This window comes from Cucurbita pepo, chromosome 8 (assembly GCF_057944985.1).
Source record: "Cucurbita pepo subsp. pepo isolate OVF chromosome 8, ASM5794498v1, whole genome shotgun sequence".
Classification (NCBI taxonomy): Eukaryota; Viridiplantae; Streptophyta; class Magnoliopsida; order Cucurbitales; family Cucurbitaceae; genus Cucurbita; species Cucurbita pepo.
Genome location: NC_141805.1, coordinates 4,428,662 through 4,450,775, shown reverse-complemented (window position 1 = coordinate 4,450,775; position 22,114 = coordinate 4,428,662). Strand labels below are relative to the sequence as shown.

The following is a 22,114-nucleotide window of genomic DNA, read 5'->3' as shown; positions in this document are numbered from 1 at the left end:
TAACATCCTTGTTGAAGAACAGATTCTTTGGATCTAAAATATTCAAGAATCCAATAAACGATAAGGAATCAATCCTAAGAAAATTAAAATTTGAATTTATCTTGATGAGCAATATCAAAAGTAAGAAAAACTTGTTTCCAAACTCAAGATTCAAATCGCTCCACAAGATAATTTGATCAAGACTACTTGAATGACTCTAGCATGCAAAACTAATTTGATCAAGACTACCCGAATGACTCTAGCATGCAAAACTGAAATGTAAAGAAACAAATTTGTGGCTTAGGACGCATAATATGTAATTTTTATTTTAATATTTTAATATCCAAGATCTTTATTCAATGAATGACTATTTATAACCTTGAAAATAAATGTTAAATAAATGTTAAGTAATCTATGGTCAGTTGAAACTCTCATATCTATCAATATCATAATAACAACCAAATTATAACTTAAAACCTTTAAAATTGAAAACTACAACAAAATCTCCACAAATTCAAACATGTATGATATAGTCTTGTCATTCATCATAAAATTTTTGTGGCATGATTAAGACACTTTATTTCATATTATTCTCTTTCTTATGCAAACTTAAAGTCATTTGCTTCTCGTGGTTATCTTCACATTTGTCTTTGCTCCGTAAATGAACGTAGAAGTGAAATGGGAATGATGTTTTTTGTGTAACCCAATGGTCTTGTTCTTCCCATGAATTTAACGTTAGCTCATATGGGAATCAATCATTGAATCTTCCTTTTCAATAAACATTTTAATTTATTACAAAAATTCAAGAGAAAAAAGTAAGTACACTTAATTTGTGTATGTCGTTTTGCATACAAAACATGGTTCTCCTCACAAACTCCAGGCATGGAACCCTCTCTCTTTTTCACTTTTTTTCACTTTCTTTCACTTTTTGTCTCTAATGGACGTGAAACAACATATACTTGCACTCTCTTTACTTGTCTCCACTTCATCACTAGCAATATTTTCATTTGAAACATGGTCTCCAAGCATAAGATGATATTCCTCCCTTGAAATGGATTGTACAATTTGTTTCTCTCCCTTTCTTAAGCTAAGCCCATAAATTCAACTATTGACATAATTTAGACATGTATTTCATGTATCAATGCATTTTATCCGAATTTTCTTGAAAATATAATCTAACTCTCGGATTGGGTTGGGTTATATATATTTTTTTATTTATGTTCGATTAAATTTTTTAGAAATTGAAAATTCGGGTCAGTTCGTGGGTTGACATTTTTTTGGTCAATTTAACTCAACCAGCTCTAAAATAGAGTTACAACCCAACCCAACCCTACCCTACTCTATTTTTAAGATTATTATAAATATTAAAAATATTTGACATTTGTAAATGATATTAGGGACTCATGTTACTGGTGAATGTTTGATATTTAAACTTTAAGAAATTTTATTTATTTATAGAAAATAAGATTTTTTTTACAAACAACCCAACAATAATAGAGGATTGAGTTGAGTTGTGAACTCTATTAAAATTGCTCAAGTTACCAACCCAACAATAATCTAAATCTTCTCCGAAATCTTTGATTCGAATGGCAAAATGCTCTTAGAAAAAAAAAATTATTAATATAAAAAATGAATATATTAGTTAAGTACGAATATTTCTCTAACCCAACTCGTATTCTACTCATATTAAGAGTTATACCACTTTACGAATTACGATAATGAGACTTCATGTGTGTATATATGTCGTATAGTAGGGACGTATAAATCAATTTTCATTCATAACTCGTAAAGTGGTATCCACATTCAAGGCAAGGAGTCTGAGGCATTTTGGGTAATTGAGTCGATCAGTACCCATTGTAGAGAATTCCCAAATGTGTTCCTTGAAGACCTACCATGATTATCGTCTGCTTGAGGGGTGGACTTCAGCCAAACAATTTCTTCTTGTTATATGTTTGTATTCCAAACTATCGATATACTTGAGGCATGTATTTTTTGTGTAGTTATACAATTGCAAAATGAGGTATATATGTCATGTTCTACAATAGGTACCGATCGACTCAACTATCCAAAATGCCTCACACTCCCTAGCTAGTCAACTTTCTTGCCTTGAATGTAGATACTACTTTACGAGTTATGAATGAGCGTCGCTTTATACTTCCCCATTTGCAAGTGAGGTATTATAGCACTTCACGAGTTATGAGTTATAAAATAATCATAGGACTTCATGCGTGTATATATGTCATGTGCATCAAGATACTTCCCCATTATGTTATACTAGTACGGATACGTACCTTCGATATTTATGTTCGTCATGATATCATACGGGTTTTTCTTTTTTGTGGCATGTGGTGATGTGTAATCCATTGTGCCCGACTAGTCAAGCCTAAGGGATACGTATTTGAACCTGCCTAGTGGGGAAGTACTATACATCCAATCCTGGTTGAAACTGGAAAGAGCCTAAGGTCATGTTACGGTTTCAAAAGATAGGTCTCAATCATGTTATGCGTGTGATTGCATTGCTAACCCCAATAGTCTCAATAGTGGAGTGACTTACTGAGTATTTCTTAAAATACTCAAAGTTATGTGCTACTCTCATATTTTCAGGTAAAGGTAAAGCTCCCATGCACGGATGATGGTGAATGTTGGAAAGGTCATGGAAGTCAGGATAAATCATGATAGGTTAGTAGCATTGAATTTAATTAGTAGTTGATAGGTGTTTTATTCCAATTTATTTATCTAAATATTTTAGTCCATGACCTTATTTTAAAAGTATTTATTATGAGATTCTGCATATGTGTTCAAAACATGCATGTAGTGGCGTCACTAATTAAGGGTAAGAAAATTAGTGGCGTTACATATCAATAGGGTTTTACCCTCTTATTGACCTTAGGAGGACTTGGTTTATGATTAGATCATAAATAAATTGTTCATTATAAAATGAAGGTAAAAAAATGCAATTATAAGGGTAAAACATACTTTTGACTCAACTATAATTATGAACGGCTAGTGAAGATTGACTTGTTTATAAGGATTATATCAATGGACATAACTTGTTTTATAATGCATAAGAGTGAAACTCTAAGTCCATAGTGGAGCGACCTATATTTAATTAATGAAAATTGATGAATTAATTTTATATTATTAGAGCTTATAATCAATAAATTCACAACATTTCTAAGGGTTCAAATTAATATTTAAGATATTAGATACATTAAAAATATATTTATTATATTTGATATATTAAATATTAAAACCGTTAATATTAGTTAAATATATAGGCCATATTTATAACGTAATTTGATTTGAATAAGATATCCAAGAGATATTCAAATATGGGACTGATCTTCCACCTTCTCTTCTTTTAAAACTCTCTTTCTCTAGTTCATTGGAGATTTTATTTTAAAGGCTCCCACAAGTCTTAGCTTTGTGTTCGACTCATAACAAGGAAGATGTTGTGGCATTTGGAAGAACTTTTACGTCGTTGGAATAGAAGGTTGCAATGTGTGGTTCTACCAAGTTAGAGTTATTACTCTTATATTTATTGCTTTATTTTATTTTTTTAATAAAATCAAAACGGTTCCCAATGTTTCAGCTGTGAGAATAAAGAGTTTATTCTCTTCTGAGCGTGTGCTAGCACGTTATCAAGCCTAGGGAATACATATACGAGGCCTTCTAATGGGTTCATATGCACGTGTGTGGACCATGTGTAGAAAAGTACTATTCATTCAACAATGTTCGGACTCCGACTAAAAAGTGGAATCCAAAAAAAAATTTATGAAAAGATAAGCCTGGTTAAAATGTCATTACTAGCCCACTAGGGTTAAGCCCAACCATTGTATGAATAATTATATTTAGGATTTAGGATTTTAGAAATAAATTTAGGAAAATGATTTAGGAATTTTAGGAATAAATTTAGTAACATGATATAGGTATTTTAGGAAAAAGTTTAGAAATTTTAGGAATAGATTGACTACCGTGTAAATACCCTTCATCCTACTTAGTTCATCATCCCAAGAAATCCCAAGCAACACACAGTATAGTTTCTATCGAGTGTCTTGTAAATCTCTTCTCGATTGGTCTTAATAAAGTGTGCGAGTGTTTCCCACAGAAAGTTGTGTTCAACAATCTGGTATCAAAGCGAGGTTAGTGTAGGTTATCTGATCTCTTGGAATTCTTAGTATGCTTTGTGGTTGCAACTCTGTCTGATCTTCCACATCAGAAACGATTTCTTGAGATTAGTAGTGAGTGAGTTTCTTTTGTGTCGTGAGTAGTCTGTGACTCTGCAAGTCTTGTATCGAAAGAGCTTGTTTGGTATTACTGAGGTATAGCTAGCACGATGGGTGATTTCCAAATCATTGGAGGAATCAAGAAACTCAATAACAACAACTACAACACGTGGGCAACATGCATGATGTCCTATTTACAAGGACATGATCTTTGGAAAATCGTTGGCGGGTGTAAAACTACGCCGCCAAAGGAGGATTCTAATGGCGCCTTGCGCAAATGAAGAATCAAAGCAGGCAAAACAATGTTTGCCTTGAAGACCACAATCGGAGAAGAGATGTTAGAATATATTTGGGATGACAAGACACCGAAAGAAGCATGAGACACGTTCATGATGTTGTTCTCAAAGAAGAACGATACAAGACTACAACTTCTAGAGAACGAGTTGTTGTCAATTTCACAACGTGACATGACGATTGCTCAGTACTTCCACAAGGTCAAGTCGATCTGTCGAGAGATTACTGAACTAGACCCGAAGTCCGCCATTGTTGAATATCGAATGAAGAGGATTATAATCCATGGATTGCGACCAGAATATAGAAGCTTTATTATTGTTGTACAAGGATGGCCCACTCAACCATCACTTGTAGAGTTCGAAAATTTGTTAGCCAGCCAAGAAGTCATGGCTAAACAAATAGGAGGCATCACATTGAAGGGTGAAGAAGAAGCACTCTACACAAGTGAAGGCCAGAGCAATAATAGGTCGTCTACCAAACGTGGATACAATGGTGACAAAAGAAGAAGTCACCAAGGAACTGTACAACCAGGGAGAGTTCAGAAGAACGATAACAATAACTCTCAAGAGAAAAGATTTAAGGGTATTTGCTACAATTGCGGGAAGAAGGGCCACATGTCCAGAGATTGTTGGTCCAAGAAAAAATTTGTCGAAAGCAATGTGGCATCCTCCAACATGGAGATGGAGGAGGAATGGGATGCAGAGGTACTGTATGCTATAGAAGAAGATGAGCTAGCACTCATGACGATGATGAGAGACCATATCGATTATGAGAATGATTGGATCATTGATTCAGGATACTCAAACCACATGATTGACGATCAAAGTGGTACAATGGAAGAGGTGTGGCCCTCAGAGAAGGAAGTATTACCAGACCTTGAGCAAATTAAAGAAATTCTTCTAACGGGAGAGCAAACTGAAGAGATTCTTCCACATAAGACGGGGGAGTAAACTGTACACATTTGCTTAAGTGCTGATGTGCCTGAAAATTCAAGTGACACTAGTGTTGGTGAGCAAGAAGTGACTCAACCAAGCGAACCTAGTGAAAATGAAATGACACCTCAACAACCCAAACATTAAAAAATAATCCTAAAGCCAAATCCAAAGTATGTCAACGCAGTAGAAGACGAAGTTAATGAGCCGGAGACATATGAAGAAGCATCACAAAACTCAACTTGGCAGAAAGCGATGAAGGAAGAAATTATAGCCCTGGAACAAAATCAAACTTGGGAATCAGTGCCAAGACCAAAAGATACCAAACTCATCTCTTGCAAGTGGGCTTACGAAATAACGTGTCTCTCGAATGGATCAATTGAGAGATACAAGACTCAACCTATAGCTCGAGAGTTTTGTCAACAATATGGACTAGACTATGATGAAATGTTTAGTCCAGTGGTGAAGATCACTATTGTACAAGTTCCTCCAGCATTGTTAATAAAGATTGGAAATTTTGGCAGATGGATATGAAGAATATTTTATTGCATGGAGAGTTGGACGAGGAGATCTACATGAACCAACCAAATGGATTCGAAAATGAAGTTGGAGTCATTAGTCAGTATATGCAAAAGAAGCCTCATTTGGATGCGGCCCGACGGACCTGGAGATATGTCAAACGGTATCACGATACTCAAAGGTCCAGTATCGGAGAAACAGAGTACAAAGCAGCAACTAGAGCAGCTCAGAAAAGTATATTGCTGAAACTCTTGATGGAAGATTGGCACCAGAAAAGTGAGTATCCAATACCACTTCATTGCAACAATCAATCTGCGATTCGCCTAGCAGAAAATTCGGTGTTTCACGCTAGAACAAAGCATGTGGGGTACACTACCATTTCATTAGAGAGAAAGTCTTGAAGGAAGAAATCGAGATGCAGCAGATCAAGACAGATGATCAAGTGGCAGACTTGTTTACAAAAGGGTTGAATACTGGCAAACATGAGAGTTTTCGCTGTCAGCTCAACATGGTGCAACGAATGAGGACTAGTGTTGAGGGGGAATGTTAAAATGTCATCATTAGCCCATTAGGGTTAAGCCCAACCATGAGTAATTATATTTATGATTTAGGATTTGAAATAAATTTAGGAAAATGATTTAGGGATTTTAGAGGAATAAATTTAGGAAAATGATTAAGTTATTTTAGGAAAAAGTTTGAGAAATTTTAGGAATAGATTGACTATAAATACCCCTATCCTACTTAGTTTATCGTCCCAAGAAATCTCCCAAGCAACACAAAGTAGTAGTTTCTGCCGAATGTGTTGTAAATCTCTTCTTGATTGATCTTAATAAAGTGTGTGAGTGCTTCCTACAGAAAGTTGTGTTCAACAGGCCCTACCACAATTGCATGTGATAACAGTTTTTGACACCAACATGGAGTATTAACAAGTTTTTTTTAAATACTCTAGCCATGTTGGCTATTTATTTTTCCAAGTCATGGCTAAGACACTCATAAAAAGATGACTATTGTGGATACCATGAAAATGAAGATAGGGTAGATACATTTTGCATTTTAGTTGTAGCCCTTAGAGATCATGGTGTTTCCATTCTTCTAAAAATCTTCTTGTTTCAACTTCTATTAGCCATTTGCTCATGACCCAATTTTTAAGGTTTTGAATCTCAAATAGTGAGAAAAAACGATCAAACAAAGAAAAAAAAAAAGAAAAAAAAAATACAGTAAAAATTTTAAATCAAATTAAAACAAACAACACCACAATTAAAATAAAAACGAAATTCAACTAAAACTAGTGTTATTTAAATTTATTACAGATGAAAAATGGGTTCGAGTTACCATTACAAAAAAATCAAAATGTAAGGATTGGACAACACCCTAGGATGATCCCCATTGTGACCACTTAGCTTTTCAACAATCCCCCACCTCAACTAGCAACCTAGGAACCCCTACAAAAAAAAAAAAAAAAAAAAAAAAAAAAAAAAAAAAAAAAAAAAAAAAAAAAAAGGTGTGAGTGTAAAAAGTACTCAATCCTATCTCTAGACTTTTATTGTACTCTTATCCTAGTAAGTTACCATAAACTTTTCTTTAGGCTCTAAGAAGTTTGGGTATAGTTTTATAGATATCTAAGTTTCTCAGAAGGTCTCGAAGTTCCAAGTGGTTCTCTTACATGTTATAGACCTTATTTGGGTCGAAAAGGTGTTCATCAAATTCTAGTGCTGCATATCTCTTGGATGGAGAATCTCATCTCAGGTGAACCTGCTTTTTGTTCTCATACTGAGTAAGTTTGCATAGCTACAACAATGAACATTCGATATCCTAGGTTGAGATCTCATTGAAAAGTATGGTATCTGGTCTCAACACATTTGTGTAAAGTTAATTGGTGACCCTTTTACCTGAAAAATCATACAATCAACACTTAGGGGAGCCATCTTGTGTGTCTGCCCGTTATTGAGTCTACTTGTATGGTCCATCGCCCCTCTCAATGATGGTTTACAGTATAGTGAGCTTGTTGAGAGGATCCCAGACTGTTTTTGCACATAATAGTGGCAACTACCATGAGCTTATTTGTATAGTTCCTCGTCTCCTCTAAAAGGTAGTTTACAACTCTCTACCTGCTTCTAGACATAGTCTTGAGTATTCAAGTTGATACTGTTTCACACTGCTAGAGGTCTCATTAGATCTCTTAAATTTCTTTGGGTATTGTGGAGGTTTACTAGGTTCTTAGGGACATCTAGGCAATTTAAATCTCATTTTGCAATTTTTAGGATTCTTAGAACTAGCTTATCGAGCTAATCCAGCCTCTAGGTGCACTTAGGTCTGGACCTCTAATCGCCACTTAAGATCCTAAATGCTTGGTCTACTGATAAAGTATTGACCTAGGTCAAAGTGAAAACCACTCTAGCTCTCACACCTTAAGCTTAATTTATTTTCTCTTGCATCCTTTATTAGGGAGATATCTCACACCTTAAGCTTAATTTATTTTCTCTTGCATCCTTTATTAGGGAGATATCTCACACCTTAAGCTTAATTTATTTTCTCTTGCATCCTTTATTAGGGAGATATTCTTATCAATCACTTAAAGCATTGAAAACATAGTTCTCGCAATCTTGCCATCTTTCTTGTTTCTTGACGGTTTTCGACGATTCAAATATTTAGATCAAATAGTTTCAAACTTTTTGAGAAACATTCATGAAAGAGCCATGGCCAGAAAATGACTCATTGTGGCAAGATCGGATTACCTCACCAGTTAAGTTTCTTTCCTCCCACCATTTTTCTCTCTCTTTTTTTTTTTAAAAAAACTTTTCTTCTCCCTGATGGTTGACTTTAGCCATTTTTTTCCCTAATTTTTTTACTATATAAAAAATTTTAAGAAAAAAAATTGGGTAGAAAGTTTAAGTTCATGATAGTGTTTTTAATAAATCTTTTTAAATGATTTTTTTTTTTTTTTTTTTTTTTTTTTTTTTTTTGCATATTTGGGCATGTCATATCTGTGATAACCACTTTATGAATAATGTAATCTAAGTAGTAACCTTATATTTTTTTTGTACCGTGACAATATTAAATTTAAAATAAAATAAACAAAATTATTATTAAAAATTAAGTGGGGTTAAAGGCATAAATCCCAAAAAAAAAAAGAAAAAAAAAAGAAAAAGGGCTAAAAAGTGGTTGGATCTGGCGGTAGAGGGGAGTAGCCAATGGAGAGTAGGTCGCACAGAAGAGTGTGATGATGATGTTGTCGATTGAAGGCTGCGAGTTAAGTACACGTCATAAAGTTAATCAAATTCATGAATTTGGAGATTTGAATTGAAGAATATAAATTCTGGGTCGTGCAGAATAAATCTGAGTAAGTAAGTAAGTAAATAAACAAAAATAAAATAATAAAGAACACATAATGTAGGGATAGAGCCAAAAGTGTGACTGAATATATATACACAAATACATACATTGAACTAGTGGACAGAGTAAATATGCCCCCCCACCCCACCCCACCCCACCCCACCCCACCCCGCCCCGCCCCGCCCCACCAGAGATATAATAAGCACGTAATCCAATATACGCCTTGAACTGTCATTTCTATGAGGGTACATCAACAGTAATCCAAACATTCTCATCCTCAAATGGGTTTTAAAGCATTGATAAAAGGGCATCAACATCATGAACAGTTAAGGATTTGGAGTTTTTTGGTACCAAAAGTGATGGAACCAATAGTAACTACAAAAAAGAGGTAAGAGGAAGGAAGAGAAGGGGCCTGTGATGATGTACATCATTTTTTTTTTTGTACTAACAATGAAACCCATTATTCGAGAAACCCCTTCGAAGTGTTACTTTCACGATGTGTAAAAAGCCATCAACGAAGAGAATAGGGAACAGAAAGCCCACACTCACTGCCATCCATTTACTCCTCCTCTGACTCCCACTGTTCATTCTAAAATATATGCATTTTTGCATGGGTCACTTATTTTGGGCATCTCCCAAAATAAATATGCAACTCCCTTCTAATGCTTTAATCACCCTTCTTTCTACTTTCGGCTGCTTTACCAACCTCCAATGGACTCTGGGAACCATTCTACAGACCAACCACTTCGTGTCCAACTCCAACTAAAACACGAGGAAGAAGACGATGGCGTGGACGGAGATATGCTGCGTACGAGAATTTCTAGCCACCCCTTATATGGCCTCTTACTTGAGACTCATCTCAACTGTTTGAAGGTGAGTTTACTTATTTGTATTCATGATAAAATTAGTAGTCATTTGTTGTATGTTTGTGTGTTCAGGTTGGAGGAATTGGTGAATTGGACCGAGGTTATTTGGCTATGGATTTGATGGAACACCGAGAAAACGAGATCAGATGCTTGAATACGCTTAACCAATCGGAGCTAGATCGCTTCATGGTATGGTATTAACTACATATCATTCGGAATTCGAACTTTATAATAAGTATCATCACGTTTGAATCATTGGATGTCGAAAGATTAGTAAACCGTTAAAAATAATTACATGTCATATACAAGTGCATTGTTGACACATGACTTAATTTTAGGGAAACTTACCAATCGTAGAGCATTTCTAAGAGAAGAATTGTTAAGTCGTCTGTCCTAAGTTTTATTTCAAAAGTCGAAAAGAATTGAGATTAATGTATTTTTAGTACAAAGGGTCGAGGATTGTTGGGGAGAAATCCCACATGGGCTAATTTAGGGAATAATCATAGGTTTATAAGTAAGAAATACATTTTCATTGGTACGAGACCTTTTGGGAGAAGCCCAAAACGAAGCCACGAGAGCTTGTGCTCAAAGTGGACAAAAATGATATGGTGTGTTGAGACTGAAGGAGTTATGTGTGCAGGAAAGCTATTGCTATGCATTGAGCATGCTGAAAGAAGCAATGGAGGAATCTCAGTTAAAATCGATGGCATTCATAAACAGCATGAACTCGCAACTAAGGGAGCTGACGGCGACGGGTGCGGCAGCCAAGAAACCCACCGCGGCCTCATCTTCTGCTGCTACTAGCGACACAAAGTGAAGGCAATTAGGAAGTGTAGAGTACATAACGGACATGAGTTGTTCTCTAACCCACCCTACCTACTTGTGGAGTACGGACCCAGGTCTCTAACAGGGATATGTAAGAATGGCTGTAATATGATCAGTAGCTTCTGTTTTTCACATTAAGTAGGGTAATTTGGCTGCCTATCTAGACCATATTAATGCTTGGGGATAATAATATTCATCTATATAACTATAATTCATGCAAAATTATTCATGTCTATATTGGTAGTTTATCAAAATTATTCAACTCAACTATATTTTAAGAATATTATATATTAAGACATTTGACGAGGGTAATTGAAATTAGTGATAAGCTATGAGTTGTAAAATTTTAGTTATTAATGTAATATGTTCGTAGACAAATAATATTTTTTTTAATAGGTATTCAAAGAACAACCTAACAATTCAATTAAAAAATAGAAGATTGGATTGAGGTGTGAAACTCTATTTAAGTTATTTAGGTCACTATTAAAGAAACTGTTATTAGGGTGAAATAAATAAGTGATTTTAGTGGGAAAAGAGATAAATGAACTATGTGCTTTTATTCATCGAGTTAGCAAATTTTTACCTACATTGGAATGACAAATTACTAAAGTAAATGCAAAATTATAGGTAAAACACAATAAATTAACTAATTAAGGAGAAGTTCATGCATATGTAGACGAGGAACACTGTATTTATTAGTAACAAGACATGTTGTTATCACTCTAGAATCTTCATTATGAGACTCCCATGGAAGGGAAGTACATTTTGGGTCTAGATATTTCTTCAAATTGTGGTTCTAGTTATTCTCGTTGTTGGGTAAGCTATTGTATCCACCCCTTCTTTGAGCTTTCTTGAAAGAGCTTCAATGAAAATTCTTGATTTTGCTAGATTTTCTGAAATTAAGTTTATCAATAAATTCTTCTCCTGATTTTGCTAGATTTTCTTATTTAATTTAATAAAAATATTACTTGCGTTGAGAATTAAAAAGAACATTTTGGTCTTCTGCAATACTTTCAAATTCTTATATAATTTAATGAAAATATTACAACTTCTTTAAGAATAATAATAATAACATTTTTTTCTTTTACAACACCTTCAAATTCTTATTCCTTAATTTAATAGAAATATTACAATTTGATTCAAAAAAAAATTAAAACTATAGTTTTACCCTTCTTTATGTTACGAACTTTTCTCGGACATTACAAATTCTCTCTCCCTAAGAATTTTTCGTTGAGGATTGTTGGGAGTGAGTTCTACAATGGCTAATTTAGGGAATGATCATGGGTTTGTAAGTAAAGGAATACATATCCATTGGTATGAGACCTTTAGGAGAAGCCCAAAGCAAAGCCATGAGAGCCTATGCTCAGCTCAAAGTGGACAATATCATACCATTGTGGAGAGTCGTGATTCCTAACATGATATCAGAGCGAGATTAGTGTAGGTTGTCTGATCTCTTGAAATTCTTAGTATGCTCTATGGCTGCAGCTCTATCTGATCTTCCACATTAGAAACGATTTCTTGAGATTATTAGTGAGTGAGTTTCTTTGTGTCGTGAGTAGTCGGTGACTCTGCAAGTTTTGTATCGAAAAGGCTTGTTCGATATTACTGAGGTATTGCCAACACGATGGGTGACTTCCAAATCGTAAGAGGAATCAAGAAACTCAACAACAACTACAACACGTGGCAACATGCATGATGTCCTATTTACAAGGACAGGGCCTTTGGGAGGTTGTTGGCGGGAGTGAAACTACGCCACCAGAGGAGGATTCTAACGGCGCCTTGCGCAAATGGAGAAACAAAGCAGGCAAAGCAATGCTTGTCTTGAAGACCACACTCGAAGAAGAGATGTTAGAGCATATTTGGGATGACAAGACACCGAAAGAGGCATGGGACACGTTCGTGATATTCTCAAAGAATAATGATACGAGACTACAACTTCTGGAGAATAAGCTATTATCAATTTCATAACGTGACATGACGATTGCTCAATACTTCCACAAGTCAAGACGATCTACCAAGAGATTACTAAACTAGAACCGAAGTCTGCAATTGGAGAAGATCGAATGAAGGGTGAAGAAGAAGCACTATATACAAGTGAAAGTCGGAGCAATAATAAGTCATCTACCAAACATTGATACAAAAACAGTGACAAAAGAAGAAGTCATCAAGGAACTGCACAACTACACAAGTGAAAGTTGGAGCAATAATAAGTCATCTACCAAACGTTGATACAAAAACGGTGACAAAAGAAGTCATCAAGGAACTGCACAGCCTAAGAGAGCTCAAAAGAATGATAACAAGAGTTCTCAAGGTCGGAGCAATAATAAGTCATCTACTGTAACGACCCAAATCCACAGCTAGCAGATATTGTCCTCTTTGGGCTTTCCCTTTCGGGCTTCCCCTCAAGGCTTTAAAACGCGTCTGCTAAGGGAAGGTTTCCACACCCTTATAAATGGTGGTTTGTTCTCCTCCCCAACCAATGTGGGACATCACAATCCTGTAACGACCCAACTTATCATATAAGTAGCGGTCAGGACCGTTACGAAAAATAATGTGATTTATTTGGAAAAGAATGAAAACCATGCAAAACGATCATTTATATTTAAAATCAAAGGGAAATCTTGTGTGACTGCCTAGTTCCCATAAACTAGGCGTCCACAACATAGTTTAAATTAATAACAAAAGTGTGAAAACGTCTCTCCAACAAAATGAGACTACAAAAAAAAAAAACATAAAAATCCTTGAATCGCCCCGTGACTGACTTTGGCATCCTACTCGTCACCTCCATGCCACAGCTTCGCCTATTTTAAAAACAGGATGAATATAAAAATACTCAGTAAGGAACTCCCCTATTGGGGTCAACATATAAATCGTCATAAGACGATCAACCAAAACACGCAGCAGGTGATTATTTCCACCACAACATCAATGCTACCTTTACTCCTTAAAGTGGTTATTTCTAGTTGGTTACTCGAAACACACAGCGTGTAACCCTTACCTTAATAGTCGTTTTCTAGAATCACCCCAAAGGTGACTATTGGTGGCTAGTTACCCGAAACACACAGCATGTAATTATTACCACAAACTCCTTAACCATTGCTACCTACAAGCACAATATCCGATAATAGACACCTAACCAGACTACCCAACCTAACCATATTACACAACAATCAGATTACACAGAAATCATATTACACACAATTACACACAGCGATCAGATTACCCACAACGATCAGATTACACACAGTAATCAGATTACACACAGCAATCAGATTACACATAGCAATCAGATTACACTCAGCAATCAGATTACACTCAGCAATCAGATTACACAGCACCTAGCCATAGGACAATTTTGTTCGACCCATTTTTCAAAAAAACAAAACGTTTAGTTTCAACAGGCGTGTCCCTTACTTGAGGAGCTGCTTTCTTGGCCTTTCCTAATCAACGACGGTCTGACTCCCCTCGAACTGATCCTTCTTCCTATGTAGTCGTTGAATCTTTGCTGCGTTTAATTCTCTTGATGTCGGTTCTGGCAACGACGATGGCGTTTCCTCGCGGTGGCGATGTGGGTGCTGGACGGGGGTTTTCTGATGTGGGAAGGGGCACGGAGCGGTGTAGGGAACAATCGGCTGTGGGATCGTGAACGTTGGGTGGTAACAGCTTAAGGAAGAAAAGTGAAAAAGAGAGAAGGAAGGGTGGCAGTCGGAGGCAGAAAGAAGGAAGAGCGGCGAGCGGGAGCGACGGCAGAAAGAAGGAATAGCGGCGAGCGGCGGCTGGCTAAGGGTTTGGCTCTCATGCTGAACCCTAGGGCTTATTTTTTAGAACTCTTATTTTGTAATTGGGCCCAAAACGTGGGCCTTACAATATTCCCCTCCAAAAAGAAACTTTTGTCCTCGAAATTCACTTAAATACACAAGGCTTGCGCTACTTACTTTCCGCTCTGAAGAGCTCAAGGTACTTGCTCATCATTTCCTCTTCTCGTTCCCAAGTGGCTTCTTCAAGCTGGTGATTCCGCCATAATACCTTGACCAATGCAATCTCTCGATTACATAGGGTTTTCACTTTCCTATCCACAATTTGCACTAGTTCTTCCTCATAGTTCAAACCCTTATCCAACCGTAGAGGTTTGAAATCTATCACATGCGATGGGTCAGATATGTATAGTCGCAACATCGATACATGGAACACATTGTGGACTCTTGAGACTACAGGTGGTAGGGCCAACCGGTAAGCTACTTGTCTCACTCGCTCCAAGATCTCAAATGGTCCAATGAAGCATGGGCTTAACTTTCCTTTACGCCCGAACCTAAGACCGCCTTTCATGGGAGCCATCTTAAGGAATACTTTGTCTCCCACCTCAAACTCCAAATCCCTTTGTCTCACATCGGCATAACTTTTTTGCCTGTTTTGGGCCGTACTCATTCTAGTTCTTATTTTCTAGATAGCCTCATTAGTTGCTTGCACTAAGTCAGGGCCCAACAACTTGCGTTCTCCCACTTTATCCCAACACACTGGGGATCGGCACTTCTTATCGTATAAAGCCTCAAAAGGTGCCATACCCAACGTCGCTTGATAACTATTGTTATAAGCGAACTCTATGAGATGCAAGTGTGTGTCCCAGCTACTGGCAAAGTCCAACATACAGGTCCGTAACATGTCCTCTAGAATTTGGTTTAAGCGTTCAGTTTGCCTATCCGTCTATGGGTGGAATGTTGTACTAAACTCTAGCCGTGTACCCAACGCTTTCTCCAAATCCCTTTGTCTCACATCGGCATAACTCTTTTGCCTGCTTTGGGTCGTACGCATTCTAGTCCTTATTTTCTGAATAGCCTCATTAGTTGCTTGTACTAAGTCGGGGCCCAAGAACTTGCGTTCTCCCACTTCATCCCAACACACTAGGGATCGACACTTCTTCCCGTATAAGGCCTCAAAAGGTGTCATACCCAACGTCGCTTGATAACTATTGTTATAAGAGAACTCTATGAGATGCAAGTGTGTGTCCCAGCTACCGGCAAAGTCCAACATACAGGCCCATAACATGTCCTCCAGAATTTGGTTTACGCGTTCAGTTTGCTCATCCGTCTGTGGGTGGAATGTTGTACTAAACTCTAGCCATGTACCCAGCGCTTTCTGAAGGCCTTCCCAAAACTTTGATGTGAAACGGGGATCTCTATCTGACACAATGGATACCGGTACCCCGTGCAATCTTGTTACTTCCTTCAAGTACAACTGAGCTCATTTATCCACGGAATAAGTAGACTTCCCTAGCAGAAAGTGAGCTGACTTTGTGAGCCTATCAACCACAACCCATATAGCTGTGTACCCTCTGGCCGTCCTCGGTAATCCCATGATAAAGTCCATGGCGATGTTCTCCCACTTCCATTCAGGAACGCTAAGTGGTTGTAATAGCCCCGCCAGCTTCTGCCTTGGGGCTTTGACTTGTTGACAAACCAGACACTTGCTCACAAACTCGGCCACATCACATTTCATATTCTGCCACCAATAATGTCATTTCAAATCCTGATACATCTTGGTACTGCTAGGATGTAGGGCGAATGGCAAGTGGTGAGCCTCGGTTAGGATTTCTACCTTCAGTTCTTCTTCATTTGGCACACACAACCGCCCATGGTACAAGAGCCCCCCATCGGCTGTCAATGAAAACTCCTCTGTCTGATTGACATCTATCAAATGTCTTTTTCCAACCAAATCTAGATCATCATGTTGTTTATCAATAAGACGTTGCCTCAAGGTCGGTTGTATCGTTAATTGGGCCAATTGAGCGGCAACCACCCCACGGCCACCGCTACACCAGTGCGTTCAAGATCCTACTTGATCGCTTTTTGTGTGGTGATTAGAGTAGACGTGTGTGTTGATTTTCGGCTCAACGCATCAACTACCACATTTGCCTTTCCCGGGTGATAGAGTATCTCCACGTCATAGTCTTTAACCAACTCCAACCACCTGCGTTATCTCATGTTTAACTCCTTCTGAGTAAAGAAGTATTTAAGACTCTTGTGGTCAGTGAAAATTTGGGTCCTTTCTCCATAAAGGTAGTGTCTCCAAATCTTTAGTGCAAATACCACTACTGCGAGTTCTAGGTTGTGGGTGGGATAGTTTTGCTCGTATTCTTTTAGTTGACGCGAAGCATAGGCGATAACCTTCCCATGTTGCATGAGGACACACCCTAACCCCCTTTTTGAAGCATCACTATATACTACAAGGCCTCCATCTCCTGATGGCACAGTAAGTATCGGGGCTGTTACTAACCTCTGTTTAAGTTCCTGGAAACTATCCTCGCACTGATAATTTCAAGTGAACGACTTTCCTTTCTTGGTCAACTCAGTGAGGGGGGTGGCGATCTTGGAGAAATCCTACACAAACTGCCGATAATACCCTGCTAGACCAAGGAAACTTCGTACCTCAGTCACTGTGGTTGGGCGTGGCCAATTCGTCACCGCTTCAATCTTTGCTGGGTCTACGGTGATTCCGATTTATGAAACTACATGCCCAAGAAATCCAACCTGGTCTCCCTAGAATTCACACTTGGAGAACTTTGCAAACAACTTGTTCGTTCTCAGAGTGGTCAACACTTTCCTGAGATGTTCCTCGTGTTGTTCCCTAGTCTTGGAATACACAAGGATTTCATCGATGAAGACGATCACGAAGTTGTCTAAGAATTCTCTAAACACTTTGTTCATCAACCCCATAAATACTATTGGAGCGTTGGTCAAACCAAATGACATTACCTTAAACTCGTAATGTCCATACATTGTGTGAAAGGCTGTCTTTGAGATATCACTCTCCCTAATCCTCAACTGATGGTAGCTTGACCGTAAGTCAATCTTTGAGAACACAATTGCTCCTTGCAACTGATCGAACAGGTTGTCGATCCAGGGTAAATGATACTTGTTTTTAATTGTCACTTTGTTAAGTTCTCGATAGTCCATACATAAGCGTATAGAGTCGTCCTTCTTCTTCACAAATCACTGGGGCTCCCCAAGGAGACAAACTTGGTCGTATAAAGCCTTTGTTTAGTAGCTCTTGAAGCTGCAACTTTAGTTCTTTCAGTTCAGCGGGGGCCATTCTGTATAGGGCTCTTGATATAGGGGTTGTTCCTGGCTTAAGTACAATTTCGAATTCCACCTCACGCTCCGGGGGTAGGCTTGAGAGATCTTCTGGGAACACGTCGACGAATTCTCTCACTACTGGTACTGAGTTAATGCTCGCCTCGGTTCACCCTAATTCCACCACATGAGCTAATATCCCATAAGCACCCTGGGATAACATCTTCCTTGCCTTTAATGCTGAAACTATTCTCGAGACCATTCCCACCCTGGTCCCCTTGAATTTGAAGCTTGGCTGACTAGGAGGTCTGAACACAACCTCCTTGTTGAAGCAATCAATGGATGCATGGTTTTTAGCTAACCACTCCATCCCTAAGATAACGTCAAAATTGGCCATATCTAAGACTATCAGCGTCACATCCATCGTGTGGTTTGACACACACAATTGACAATCCTTTACCCTCTTGAAGGCTTCCATACTTACCCCTGCCAAAGTACCCACAGACAACCCGTACCCTAGCGGTTCAACTTCTCTTGCGTGTTTTACAAGATTAGTGGAGATAAAAGAGTGGGTTGACCTAGAATCAAATAAGACCCATGCGTAGTACCCGACTGCAGTGTCGGAATTTTCTGCCTCCTAGCGAGTGGTAGCATACATTCGCCCCTGTTGCGGAGCTGGCCTTGGGTTTGAGGTCAGTTGGTTACCATGGGGTCTATTGGTACTAGTTGCTCTCTCTTGGGTGTAATGCACGACAACGTGACCTTCTTGACAGTTGAAACATACCCTATTCTTAAACCTGCACTGTCCTGGGTGACGTCTCCCACAGTTCGTGCAACGTGGTCTATCACGTGGTGTGTTATGTGGGCAAGCCTTTGGTTGCCTGCGCTCTTGGTTTAAATTTGTCTTGGCTTGGTGCCAAGGTACCTTTGAGGAGGTAGGTGACATTTGCTCTCTCTTTCTCTTCTGGTCAACCGACGTGTTTAAGTGAGTTTGGGTGTCTTCTGTTGGATATTCCCTATCGTCGAGCGTCTCGACAAGTCAGAGTGTTGTTGCATAGTTAGGTGGAAGGTCAGCTGACACCACCCCTCGGACATCGGGTCGCAAACCCATAACAACACATTCTACTTTCAGCTCTTCTGTTGAGACCATTATTGGGGCGAAATGGGACAGATGGATGAACTATCGTTCATACTCCTCTACTGACCTATTTTCCTACTCTATGCTTAGGAATTCACATTGCTTCTTCTATCGCACCACTGGTTTGAAGTATTTTCGGAGGAACTCTGCTCTAAACTACTTCTAGGTGATGTCATCTTCGTCTACAGCAATCGCCCGGGAGGCTGATTGCCACCACAGTTTAGCATCTTCGCGTAATAGGTAGGTCACGCAAGTTAGTCTATGTTCCTCCAGACACTTCATGCGTCGAAAAAATTTCATCAATAGCCGACAACCATAATTCAGGTACAACAGGGTCCTTGGATTTTTCCTCGAATACTTCGGGGTCCCGACGTTTGAAAGCTCGAAAATACTTACTTTCTTCTGATGCGTCTGCGTCCCCCCGGTTGTGATGGGTCGTCTGCTTGGCACTTTGCACTAAGGTCGGGATCAGTTGTGCCAATTGCCCATTAGTTTATGCCATGGATTGCATCAGTCCCATCATCACAGTCATATTAGGTACTTCCGGAGTATCAAGGTTTGCTCTCGGTAGATCAGATGGGGGAACTCCTATCCCCGAATTTGGGTTCGCATATACTGACTGTTCTTGAAGTGGGGTCTCTAAAGATGGGTTCTCCTGTACCCTTGCCGGCCCACTTCGAGCACGTTTAGTTTTCCACTTTGTTACTTGGCCAGACATCCTTTCACTTATTTCGTTCCTAATCCACAATTAATTACCTTGTAAAATTTCATTTTTTTCAGCCGAGTATTATGCAACGTGTATTGTTCACTACTTTATGACTGACGAGTACATAAAACCACACATGTAGTCAATCAAAACATCAATACTCGACAATACATATTCGTACATCAAGCAACATGCATTATCCACTAATTTTGATTTACAAGCGTACATAAAATCACCCATGATAACCAATGTAATTTCAATATTCGACAATACATATTCCTCCATTTTATGGCCAAGCGTACCTGGAAGTGACGAGGGTTTGCCGTTCAGTCATGGGCGACTCTTTGGCTTACGATGTAAGCAGTCTACAGAATCCCATAACTGGGCTCTGATACCAACTGTAACGACCCAACTTATCATATAAGTAGCGGTCAGGGCCATTACGAAAAATAATGTGATTTATTTGGAAAAGAATAAAAACCATGCAAAACGATCATTTATTAGAAATCAAGTGCGAGGTACCCTTTAAAAAATTTAAAAAAAAAAAAAAAAAAAAAAAAAAAAAAAAAACAATGCCACCTAAAGATATTCAAAACAAAGTAGGAAAATTAAAATAAAAAGGAAATCTGGTGTAACCGTTCCCATAAACTAGGCGTCCACAACATAGTTTAAATTAATAACAAAACTGCGGAAATGTCTCTCCAAGAAAATGAGACAAAAAAAAAACATAAAAATTATTGAATCGCCCCGTGACTGACTTTGGCATCCTACTCGTCACCTCTGTGCCACAGCTTCGCCTGAAAAATCATTTTAAAAACAGGTATACTTAGTTAGGAACTCCCCTATTGCGGTCAACATATAAATCGTCATAAGGCGATCAACCAAAACACGCAGCAGGTGATTATTGCCACCACAACATCAATGCCACCTTTACTCCTTAAAGTGGTTATTCCTAGTTGGTTACTCGAAACACACAGCATGTAACCATTATCACAAGGACCTCACCTCCTTATTTCCTCCAATTGACTATCAACTGCTGGTTACTCGAAACACACAGCGTGTAACCCTTACCTGGATAGTCGTTTTCTAGAATCACCCCAAAGGTGACTATTGGTGGCTAGTTACCTGAAACACACAGCGTGTAACTATTACTAAAAATCCCTTAACCGTTGCTACCTACAAGCACAATATGCCGGCAATAGACACCTAACCAGACTACATAACCTAACCATATTACATAACAATTAGATTACACAACAATCAGATTACATAATAATCAGGTTACACAGAAATCAGATTACACACAATTGCACACAGCTATCAGATTACCCACATCGATCAGATTACACCCAACAATCAAATTACACTCAGCAATCAAATTACACTTAGCAATCAGATTACACTGCACCTAGCCATGGGACAATTCTGTTCGACCCTTTTTTTTTAAAAAAAAAAAAACGTTTAGTTTCAACAGGCGTGTCCCTTACCTGAGGAGTTGCTTTCTTGGCCTTTCCTAATCAACGATGGTCCGACTCCCCTTGAATTGAGCCTTCTTCCTACGTAGGCATTGAATCTTTGCTACGTTTAATCCTCTTGATGTCGGTTCTGGCAACGATGATGGAGTTCCTCGCGGCGGCGATTTGGGTGCTGGGCAGGGGTTTTCTGATGTGGGAAGGGGCGCGGAGCGGTGTGGGAAACAATCGGCTGCGGGATTGTGAGCGTTGGGTGGTAGCGGCTTAAGGAAGAAAAGTGAAAAAGAGAGAAGGAAGGGCAGCGGGCGGCGACAGAAAGAAGGAAAAGCGGCGAACGACGGCAGAAAGAAGGAAGAGTGGCGAGCGGCGGCAGAAAGAAGGAAGAGCGGCGAGCGGCGGTTGGCTAAGGGTTTGGCTCCCATGCTGAACCCTAGGACTTATTTTTTATAACTCTTATTTTGTTATTGGGCCATGGGCCAAAAAACGTAGGCCTTACATCTACCAAACGTTGATACAAAAACGGTGACAAAAGAAGAAGTCATCAAGGAACTGTACAACCTGAGAGAGCTCAAAAGAATGACAACAAGAGTTCTCAAGGAAAGAAATTTGAAGGTAATTGCTACAATTGCGGGAAGAAGGATCACATGTCCAGAGATTGTTGGCATAAGAAAAAGTCTGTCGAAAGCAATGTGGTATCCTTCAGCATAGAGATTGAGGAAGAATGGGATGCAGAGGCAATCTGTGTCATAGAAGAAGA

General features: G+C 38.6%; 2 protein-coding genes across 2 annotated transcripts; one reads left to right on the top strand and one right to left on the bottom strand.

Moving 5' to 3' along the window:
* Positions 1 to 9,850: 9,850 nt before the first annotated feature.
* On the top strand, positions 9,851 to 11,185 carry KNATM (KNOX meinox protein). The gene is made up of 3 exons (XM_023683848.2): positions 9,851 to 10,156; positions 10,222 to 10,338; positions 10,790 to 11,185. The coding sequence occupies exons 1-3, from the start codon at positions 9,995 to 9,997 to the stop codon at positions 10,964 to 10,966; spliced, it is 456 nt and encodes a 151-aa protein (XP_023539616.2). The 5' UTR covers positions 9,851 to 9,994; the 3' UTR covers positions 10,967 to 11,185.
* A 3,716-nt stretch (positions 11,186 to 14,901) lies between these two features.
* LOC147791388 (uncharacterized) lies at positions 14,902 to 15,399 on the bottom strand. Its single transcript, XM_087126101.1, has one exon. The coding sequence runs from the start codon at positions 15,397 to 15,399 to the stop codon at positions 14,902 to 14,904; it is 498 nt and encodes a 165-aa protein (XP_086982227.1).
* Between the last annotated feature and the right edge of the window lie 6,715 nt (positions 15,400 to 22,114).

Bases quoted from the DNA above. Each gene is read 5' to 3' on its own strand.
- KNATM (XM_023683848.2), top strand. From the start codon at position 9,995: ATGGACTCTGGGAACCATTCTACAGACCAACCACTTCGTGTCCAACTC. The intron at 10,157-10,221 runs GTGAGTTTACTT...TTGTGTGTTCAG, and splicing joins CTCATCTCAACTGTTTGAAG to GTTGGAGGAATTGGTGAATT. The intron at 10,339-10,789 runs GTATGGTATTAA...TTATGTGTGCAG, and splicing joins CGGAGCTAGATCGCTTCATG to GAAAGCTATTGCTATGCATT.
- LOC147791388 (XM_087126101.1), bottom strand. From the start codon at position 15,399: ATGAGTACGGCCCAAAACAGGCAAAAAAGTTATGCCGATGTGAGACAA.